This window comes from Lupinus angustifolius, chromosome LG11 (assembly GCF_001865875.1).
Source record: "Lupinus angustifolius cultivar Tanjil chromosome LG11, LupAngTanjil_v1.0, whole genome shotgun sequence".
NCBI lineage: Eukaryota > Viridiplantae > Streptophyta > Magnoliopsida > Fabales > Fabaceae > Lupinus > Lupinus angustifolius.
In genome coordinates this window covers 3,112,123-3,122,388 of record NC_032019.1, presented here as the reverse complement: position 1 = coordinate 3,122,388, position 10,266 = coordinate 3,112,123, and the positions used below count along the sequence as shown (strand labels likewise).

At 32.3% G+C, this 10,266-nt stretch overlaps 2 protein-coding genes across 2 annotated transcripts; both read right to left on the bottom strand.

Annotated features, from left to right (window-relative positions):
• LOC109359639 (cation/H(+) antiporter 15-like) lies at nucleotides 1,206–3,724 on the bottom strand. The gene is made up of 3 exons (XM_019604338.1): nucleotides 2,704–3,724; nucleotides 1,819–2,453; nucleotides 1,206–1,749 (listed from the first exon to the last, which is right to left on the bottom strand). The coding sequence occupies exons 1-3, from the start codon at nucleotides 3,679–3,681 to the stop codon at nucleotides 1,206–1,208; spliced, it is 2,157 nt and encodes a 718-aa protein (XP_019459883.1). The 5' UTR covers nucleotides 3,682–3,724.
• On the bottom strand, nucleotides 5,985–9,012 carry LOC109359638 (cation/H(+) antiporter 15-like). The gene is made up of 3 exons (XM_019604337.1): nucleotides 8,866–9,012; nucleotides 7,438–8,436; nucleotides 5,985–7,238 (listed from the first exon to the last, which is right to left on the bottom strand). The coding sequence occupies exons 1-3, from the start codon at nucleotides 9,010–9,012 to the stop codon at nucleotides 5,985–5,987; spliced, it is 2,400 nt and encodes a 799-aa protein (XP_019459882.1).

Here is a 10,266-nt window from a genome sequence, read left to right as displayed (position 1 = left end):
ATTATCCATGTACTTTCTTTCTCCAAACAAACAACTTTTCAATAAAATATTAAATATTTTTGTATTAATTAAGAGAATAAGTAATCTATAATGTTTTCTACTTTAATTAATTTTAGTGGCTAAATGAGATAAATGGTATATAGATATACAAACAATGAATATAAAACTATAAGACAATTGACACTCATAAAAAATTTATTTATACTCATTTTAAACAAACTATAATTTTGTAAAATAATAAAAATTATAATAAGCAAATTCTTGGATGTTCAGTGATATTTAATTATTTAGGGAGTTCATGATTATGTTTTTACATGACTCCATTTGAGTTTTCTAATCTGTTTTAAATATCTCAGGCAAGTTCTATGGAGGAGACTTATCTGCTGAAACTTCTAGAAAGAACAATGTTGACTTTTCTTGATTCTACTCTGCGCGTTGGCTTTGTTATGAATAGTAGGACATATATTATTATATTTTTAAAGCAAACAAAAAAAGCATATTTTTTTCTCCAGATATTTTGACATAAACACACAATAACTAATTTTTTGGGCAAAAAGTTCACATTAATTTTAGTTGACATGTGTTTGCAAACATTTTGAATACCTGGTGAAGGTTAACATAGAAAATGTCCTAGGATATATAATTATTAGATATCAGAATAGTTATAATATTATTTGTCATTGTAAATATATATAGGATTTAATATGTATAAATATACTGTTAAAATGTTTTTACACTATCAATAAATTCACACCATTCATATGTTAGTTAGTATCGACTTTCAAACAAAAATATTTCAAAATCAATATTAATGATAGATAATGTATTTTTTATACTGTTAATACATAGATTTTAAACTCATATTTATATACAATTAGTATATTATTTTTATTAGTGAAAGTTAATTAAATATAAATAATATAATATCAGAATAAAAAAATGAAAGGAGATGTGATTTGACATGCTAGTATATGTTGTCATTATGTGACAAATGACGGAATCATGACACCAAGATTGGCCTAGAGAAGCAAGTGGTGAATGCAAAGACACAAAATCATGATACTTTACCATGCAAATTTCGTGGGCATCATCAATTTTTAATTTTATGTTTTTAACAAAAGAATTGATAGAAACAAAATTTGAAAAGTAACAAATTATCTAATCAATAGTGTTAGAAAAATGATTAATCCCTATTCTTATTCTGACTACACAACAACTAACTCAAATCCATCATTACTAGTAGTAGTGGCTATGTGCTTGACTTGCTTTTCAATAACCATTCCTCCATACCCATATTGTTGCACAACTAGCATAGATGCACTTGAAGCAAAATTATTTGAAGCCAAAATATCCCCTATAACTCCAAGTTCTAAACAATCACACCATTCCAATAAGTTTGTAAATACCATTGAGTTCCTACAATTCCCTTGTCCAACTATGTATAAATCACATCCACTTTTTTCTACCTCATTCAACACTGCAGGAATATCTTCAGCAGTATGGACTTCAATTTCTGAGTATGATGTAGAATCATCATTGTTCACTTGAGTGAGCCTAAATGAACTTACACACTCTTCATCCAACTCTTTCTGCTTCTCATTATCAATTACTGCAGATAATATTCCTTTTGCTTCAGCATGACTTGAAGTATCAGCTTCTGCAGCTTCATCAAACAAAACCATCCTAACAAGTTCTAATCTTACACCAGGATGACAAGCCATTCTCCCAGCAACAGCTAAGGCTTCACGGTCATCAGGTCCGCCAACAAAAATCATAACAATATGGAAGTCCATTTTTGAAAATGACCCGAGATCGCGATCAACAAAGATTCCCACAGAACAAGGTGCACCTTGCATTATCTTTTGATTTATTTCTTTATACACAACACTTGTTGTTTGAAGAACACCATCAGAAGTTAATTTTTTGTGGAATGGAAGAAGAATTAAACTTGTATGTTTATCACTAGCTGTGTTATATATATCTTCATGAATGGTTGCATAAGATGACACAACATTCAAGGTCTCTACTCTAACAGCATCATATACCTCTCCAAATGCTTCAAAGGTTTTGGTAATGTTTTCTAGCTCTGCTTGTGTTCTTGTGAGATTTTGTTCTCCTACTAGCTGGCCACTATGCCTCTCTATATGGGCAGCAACAAGGGCAGCACCACGTCCCGTAAGTTCAATAAGGTACAAACCAAAAACATGCATAGGGGAAAGTCTAGTTGGATTAAAAGTATCAATGATGCTGATCATGCTAGTGGCATTCTTATTATTATGGCAACATGCCAGAATTCTGAGCTCTGCATCTTCTCTTAGCTTTTGTATAGTCTTTAGCTTGTTCTGCTCAAATCTCTTTCTTGGCTTGTAGATTAAGTTGATTATAGGGGGCACTATTACAGTCATCAGAAGAACACCAAAGGTAAGAACAGAATAGGTTGGTACCGAAAAAACCTGCAATAACATGCCACAACATTAATCCTGATATTTGCACTACTAATTTATACACACATGCCAATGTTTTATACTCGAACAAGTGTTCATATATTTTTCTCTTCCTTATTGTCACATCAACTAACCAAAGGTGAAAATATTTCTTAGTATCATTCATTTTCATTTTTCTTCATTCTATCGGTTTTCAACAATTCAAACATAGTCAAAAGATGAGTGTTATTAAACTAAATAAATAAAAGTAAATAAGTACCCCTTTATCCCAAGCACTGTTTAGCAATACGAGTGCTATAACTCCTTTGGTATTGAGAAGCAATCCTAGAGCCAAACCATCTTGAATGTGCAAACCAAAGAAGAAAGTGGCTAACACAGTGCTCAAAATCTTTGGAAGGATTAGTGAAACTACAAGCAGCATTACTAAGGGCCAATTTCCCATCATGAAAATGGATCTGAAACTAATTCTCATTCCACAGCCAGAAAAGTATAACGGTGTAAGAAAGCCATTTACAAAATCATCTGAAACTGAAGTAACCAAGTCAGCAAATTTTCCATGAGGTAAAATCAACCCATAAACAAAAGCCCCAACGATTGCATGACAACCAAGAAAATCTGTAATGAATGAACAAACAAAAACTCCCATCACAACAGAGGCTATTTGGTGATCATTCCATTCATCTTGGTCTGTCTTGTGTTCAATATAGTCACAAATGATAGGACGTACCAAAAATACACACACAACAATGAATATTATAGTACTTAATACTGAGTACAATGCATTATTTCCATTCATAGTAAATGGATAGAAAATTGTGAAGAGAATCCAACCATAGGTGTCACTAATCATTGCAGCTGATAAAGCTGTTTTGCCTAGACCAGTATAAAGGAGCTTGAGCTCAGAAAGTGTGTGAGCTAGAACTGGAAAACCTGTAATAGTTAGAACACCAGTCCAATGTATTATAGCAGTCATAGAAGATTTTTCAATCGGGAGAGGAAAAGTTTCATATATTTTTCTATGTAGTTGATAAAATATTGGTCCTGTAACCAAGGGAAAGATGATCCCTGCAACTGCTATGGTTGCAGACTTCTTTTTTGCATGTAGAATGGTGTCTATGTTCATCTCCAAGCCACTCAGGAATGCATAGTAGATGAGACCAATGTTGTCTATGACTTGAACATTTAGGATCCCATTTTCAGGATAAAGCAAATAAGCTATATTTGGAAGATAGGCCATTGTAGTTGCAAAGAAGCCAGGCTACACATTTGAATTTGCAATAAGCACGAAAATTAGAATGAGAAATTCATGGAATTATTCTGTCATAAAAAAAACACTTGCTGAAAGTGTTAAATGAAGTGATTAGCTAGTGTTGTAACATTGTTTATATATATATACTTACAAAAATGTATGAAATAAGGCGAGGTTGACAAAGGGGAGTGGAGATCCAGAAGAAGAAGCGAGACATAGATGTTGTGAATGCCATTTGCAGTGCAAGAGTAGGAAGATCAGTTTTGAGAACATTACCAGTTTGCCAGAAACTGCTATGATTAACCACAGGCATCATGTAACATTGAGGTGTCACCACCTCCATTCTTTCAATATTCTCCTTTCTCAACCTTCTTTACCTACTAACAAATATTCATAGATGAAGAATAATACAGATAAAAAATATAGGAGAAAACAACGTGTTCCAACTATTGTATATCCAATCTAGTTGAGGTGGCATTTTAGTTATTATTACTTGTACTTTCCTATTAACAGTTTCTCTTGCTGTAGATTCTCCTCTTCTACCGGAATTAGTCACAAATTACTGTAATATTTTCATACTGTACAATTGTCATTTGTCAACCCATTTCTCCCCATAAATAATATATCATATTAAAAAATCAACATACAAATTTTCCTAAATATGTGTGATTTTGTAAATCAATCAATAAGTAAAACATATGATATTTGTGGCTTTCTTTTTTTATACAAAACTGTTTTTTACATTAATAATAAAAAAGAAAATTTATGGGACACCTATCAAGTTTTGATATACATTAATTATTCTCTATATGCGAAAGCTAGGAATTATTGGTTGGAAGTGGTCAAGTAATTAACTAAGATATGTGTAGTTATGTCTTGGTTTGGTTTGAAAGAATATCTAATTTAATTTTGTGTTTGATTGTTATTGTTAGATCTTTTTCTGTTGGGTGGGCAATAGTTGTTCTCTTAGATCTCATGTTGAGGTTTCTCTTATTTTCCATGTATCTTATTTATTAGATTCAAGGTTGTAATTTCATAAAAAGTAATAAAAGTATTGAATGTTCAAATCTTACTCATTAAAAAATAATACTACCTTACAAAAGCAAAATAAAAATTATTGTTACTTACGGGATTAGATTGGCAATCACGATAACCCTCGCCATTAAATCATTCAGCTACCAAATTTGTGATTTTTGTTGGTTCACAAATTAGGGACCTAAATATCTATATATAAAGATATAGTTTGTTTTATCCTATTTTCACATTAAAGGTATCGTTTCCACGTAAGAAGATGTTTTTTAGTAACTATGTTGTATTATTAATGATCAAATTTATTTATAACAACTATTTATATCTCTATTATTTTAATGATTGCTTTAAATTTTAGTAATATTCATTTGGAATATTAGAAGGTTAATTTTTTTAACAATGCTATCCCCTATCTACTCTTTTTATTTAAAACTCATTTGGAATATTGAAGTTATATGCTTAAGAAATATTTATATTTTCCTTTTTATTTATCTTTTAATGGTTCATCTTATTTAAGTTTTATTATTTATTTACTTTTAAAATTGGATAAATTAGATTTATATGTAAATTATTGAATTAGTTGTGCAGATTTATTTATTGTTCTCCTCTTTACATTTTAACCTTATCTACATACCATGATTTTAACCTTAGCACTCTAATATTCTTAATGATATTATACTTATCCAATTTTTGTGTCAAAGAAACTTCTGTGATAAAACTTCTAAAATGAACGATATCCAAACATGATTTGGGACATAATTTAGAATAATATATTTTTGTTCTTTTTTTGGTGAAGTACAATAGATATTATATTCAAAGGTAAGAGGAAAAAATCAGACTCTTTTTTGTGTGTAGATATTAAGTTATTAACTATAACGCACAATCACTTTTCTATGGGGTTGACAAGAGCACATTAATTTTAGTTGACATGTGTTTGCACAAATTTTCGATCAAAGCCTCATACGGATATAATAGAACATGTCCTAGTGTCATTATGAGACAAATGATAATGAATGAACAGACCCACAATCACATATTTATTAAGGTGACACTTTGTCTAAGTACCCCTATCATGACAAAACCTTGTGAGCACCATGAATATTCAATTTCATGTTATTAATTGACAAAACTATTGCTGGAAACAAAATTTGATAAGAAGCACCATTCTCTGATCAATAGTAATTAAAAAATGCTGAGATAAGCAAACATGAGCCAACCATTTTCTCTTTTGCAGGTTACTTGCTCATGATTAATCTCTATTCTTATTCTGACTTCACAACAAGTGACTCAAATCCATCATTACTAGTGGAGGCTATGCGCTTGATTTGCTTTTCAATAACCATTCCTCCATACCCATATTGTTGCACAACCAGCACAGATGCATGTGAAGCAAATTCATTTGAAGCCAAAATATCTCCTATAACTCCAAGTTCTGAGCAGTCACACCATTCTGATAAGTGTGTAAATACTTTCAAGTTCCTACAATTCCCTTGTCCAACTATGTATAAATCACATCCACTTTTTTCCACCTCATTCAACATTGTAGGAATATGTTCAGCAGTGTGGACATCAATCTCTGAGTAAGATATAGAGTCATCATTGTTTACTTGAGTGAGTCTAAATGAACTTACATATTCTTCATCCAACTCTTTCTGCTTCTCATTATCAATTACTGCAAATAATATCCCTTTTGCTTCAGCATGACTTGAAGTATCAACTTCTGCAGCTTCATCAAACAAAACCATCCTAACCACTGCTAACCTTACACCAGGATGGCCGGCCATTCTCCCAGCAACAGCTAAGGCTTCGCGATCATCAGGTCCACCAACAAAAATCATAACAATACGGAAGTCCATTTTTGAAAATGACCCGAGATCGCGATCGACAAAGATTCCCACAGAACAAGGTGCACCTTGCATTATATTTTGGTTTATTTCTTTGTACACAACACTTGTTGTTTGAAGGACACCATCAGAAGTTAATTGTTTGTGGAATGGAATGAGAATTATACTTGTGTGTTTATCACTAGCTGTGTTATATATGTCTTCATGAATGGTTGCATAAGATGACACAACATTCAAGGTCTCAACTCTAACAGCATCATATGCCTCTCCAAATGCTTCAAAGGTATTGGAAATGCTTTCTAGTTCTGCTTGTGTTCTTGTGAGATTGTGTTCTCCTAATTGGCCACTAGGCCTCTGTATATGGTCAGCAACAAGGGCAACAGCACCACGTCCTTTAAGTTCAACAAGGTACAAACCAAAAACTTGCATGGGGCAAAATCTAGTTGGATTAAAAGTATGAATGATGTTGATCATGCTTGGAGCATGCTTAGTATTGTGGCAACAAGCCAGAATTCTGAGCTCTGCATCAGGTCTTAACTTTTGTATAGTCTTTAGCTTGTTCTGCTCAAATCTCTTTCTTGGCTTGTAGATTATATTGATGATTGGAGGCACTATTGCCGTCATTAGAAAAACACCAGAAGTGAGAACCGAATAGGTTGGTACAGAAAAAACCTGCAAAAACATGTCACAACATTAAATATGTTATTTGTAGAACGCATTCGAAAACATGTGCCATAATTTTATACTAGAATGCCAAAATACTGTTTGGATATTTTATGATGGAATGAGGTGAATAAAAAGTTTGTTCCATCTGACCCCAAATTAGGAGATAAGAAAAGTAGAAATATTGAATGAATGAATGAATAGATACCCCTTTATCCCAAGCATTGTTCAGCATTATGAGTGCTACAGCGCCTTTAGTGTTGAGAAGCAATCCTAGAGCCAAACCATCTCTAGTTTGCATACCAAAGAAGGAAGTGGCAAATATGGTGCTCAAAATCTTTGGGAGGCTAAAGGAGCCTATAAGCATCATTACCAAGGGCCAATTTGACTGTGTGAAAATGGATTTGAAATTAATTCTATTTCCACAACCAGCAAAGAATAATGGTGTTAGAAAGCCATTTCCAAAATCATCTGAAACTGAAGTAACCAAGTCAGCAAATTTTCCATGAGGTAAAATCAACCCATAAACAAAAGCTCCAACAACTGCATGGCATCCAAGAACATCTGTGATGAGTGAACAAAGAAAAACTCCCATAAAAACATACAGCAATCTATGATCATCCCATGCATCTTGTTCTGTCTTTCTATTAATATAGCCACAAATGATAGGACGTACCAAAAACACACACACAAGGATGAATATTAGAGTGCTTATGATTGCATACACTGCATGTTCACCATTAACAGTAATTGGATTTACAATTGCAAAGAGAATCCAACCATAGGTGTCACTAATCATAGCTGCTGTTAAAGCTGTTTTGCCTAGACCAGTATAAAGGAGCTTTAGCTCAGAAAGTGTGTGTGCTAGAACTGGAAAACCTGTAATAGTTAGAATAACACTCCAAAGTAGTATAACAGTGTTTGAAGGTTGTTCAAGTGGGAGAGGACAAACTGCATAAAGTTTTCTATGTAGATAATAGAATGCTGGTCCTGTAACTAAGGGAAAGATGATCCCTGCAACAGCAATAGATGCAGCCTTCTTTTTTGCATGTAGAATGGTGTCTATGTTCATCTCCAATCCACTCACAAATGCATAGTAGATGAGACCAATGTTACACAAGACTTCAACATTTATGACCTCCTCTACAGGGTAAAGCACCATTAGCAGAGAGGGTAGATATGCTGATGTACCTATTATGAAGCCAGGCTACATATTTGTATTGGCAATAACCACAAAATGTTAGAATGACAAATAAATAGAAAATCTTGTGATTATTTATATGTTAAAAGAAGAAACATGTAAATCAAATTTGGGTTAAGTCCTTTTTTGTATAAATTTGCTAGTATAAATAAAATCATTGTATAATTTACTTTTCAAATTGTAATTTACAATTGTCCCAAAAAACTGATACTAGGACGTAAACATATAATGAGAACTCAATCCAAAAGACACATTTATTAGGTAGGAGAAACTCATAACTTAAATATCAGTTTAATATAATATTAGGTGTTAGTGTTTTCTCACCATTGTCCAAAAATATTTCCAGAAATATAAAAAATTAAACATGTATATTGATATAGACACACTTACAAAGGCATATGAAACAAGACGAGGTTGATGGAGGGGTTGACAAACCCAGAAGAACAAACGAGACATACATGTGACAAATGCAATCATAATTGCCATAGAAGGAAGGTCCATTGCTAGAACATTACCACTTTGCCAGAATCTGAGACTTCCAAGCACTGATTCAAAGTAACATGCAGGTGGTTCCATCCCCATTTTTTCTTCTCTCTAAGATATTATAAATATCTCACTTTCAATATTTTTATTCTCCTTCTCAACCTTTTTGTTCCTTTAGCTAGGAACAAATAAAGAGAGAGACCTTAGCTTAATGTTGTATTGTGTTGTTTGTTTGCATGTTAGTTGATGTATTTGATGAAGAAAACAAATATAAAATATAGGAGAAAACAACGTGTTCCAACCATATTAACAGTTATCTAATCTAGTTGAGGTGGCATTTTAGTTATTATTACTTGTAATTTCCTATTAACAGGTTTCTGTTGCAACAACGACAGTTACATTCTCCTTTTTTTTTTGTTTCCATTCTTATTACTTGTAATTAATTTCACATTAACAGGTTTTAGTTGGTTGCATAACCAACTGTGAAGGTTACACTTTTTCAAAATTAATTAAAACTAAAACAACCAAAGAAAAACATTAGAGGACTAAAGTCAAAATTAAATATGGTTTACACGAAATGAAAAAATAATTATTTCCCATTTCTGTTATTTCAGTTACTTGGTAGTTGGCATAGCGTGGACGTGGCGAAAAAATAAATTTTTATTTAGAACAATATTATTTTGATATGAAAAAATATTTATAAGAATAAAAAAAATCCATTTCTTAACGTCTCTGCTTTGCCATTCCTCTGTGTATTCTGCAGTCTTCTGAATATGAGTGAACCATCAAACCCTCTCTCCATGAATATGCTAATGTTTACTTCTTTATTTTATGGCTCTTTTAATTTATTTTTTAAATGATCTTTTCCTTCAGGGTTTTATGATGATTGATCAATGCCATGCACTTGCAATTATTAAATTCTATTTTAGTGTTGTTGTTGTTTTCTTTCTTTCTTTCTAAAGTTAAGTTTAAGAACAAAAAATGGAAATACTTATAGTAGAACTATTAAGTATTGGCCCTTCAGGTAGAGCTTAAATTTAAGAACTTTTATATACATGCACATTAAACAGAAGCACCCATATTAGAGGTTACAGAAACAATCATTATTCTTTTTGGTTCTTCAAGTGGTGCTAGACTAATAAGGAAGAACTTAAATACACATACTTAACCAAGAAGCACTTATTCTATTACTTACAAAAACATACATTGTCCTTTGGGGTCCTTCAGTATGGTAATCAGAAAATGGGAGAAACTAAATTATATGTGCAGAACACCAAAGGCAAGTATATTACAAGATTTCAATGCTTCTATCCTGGTCTATAACATTTTATTGTGTACACACACCATGTCCCA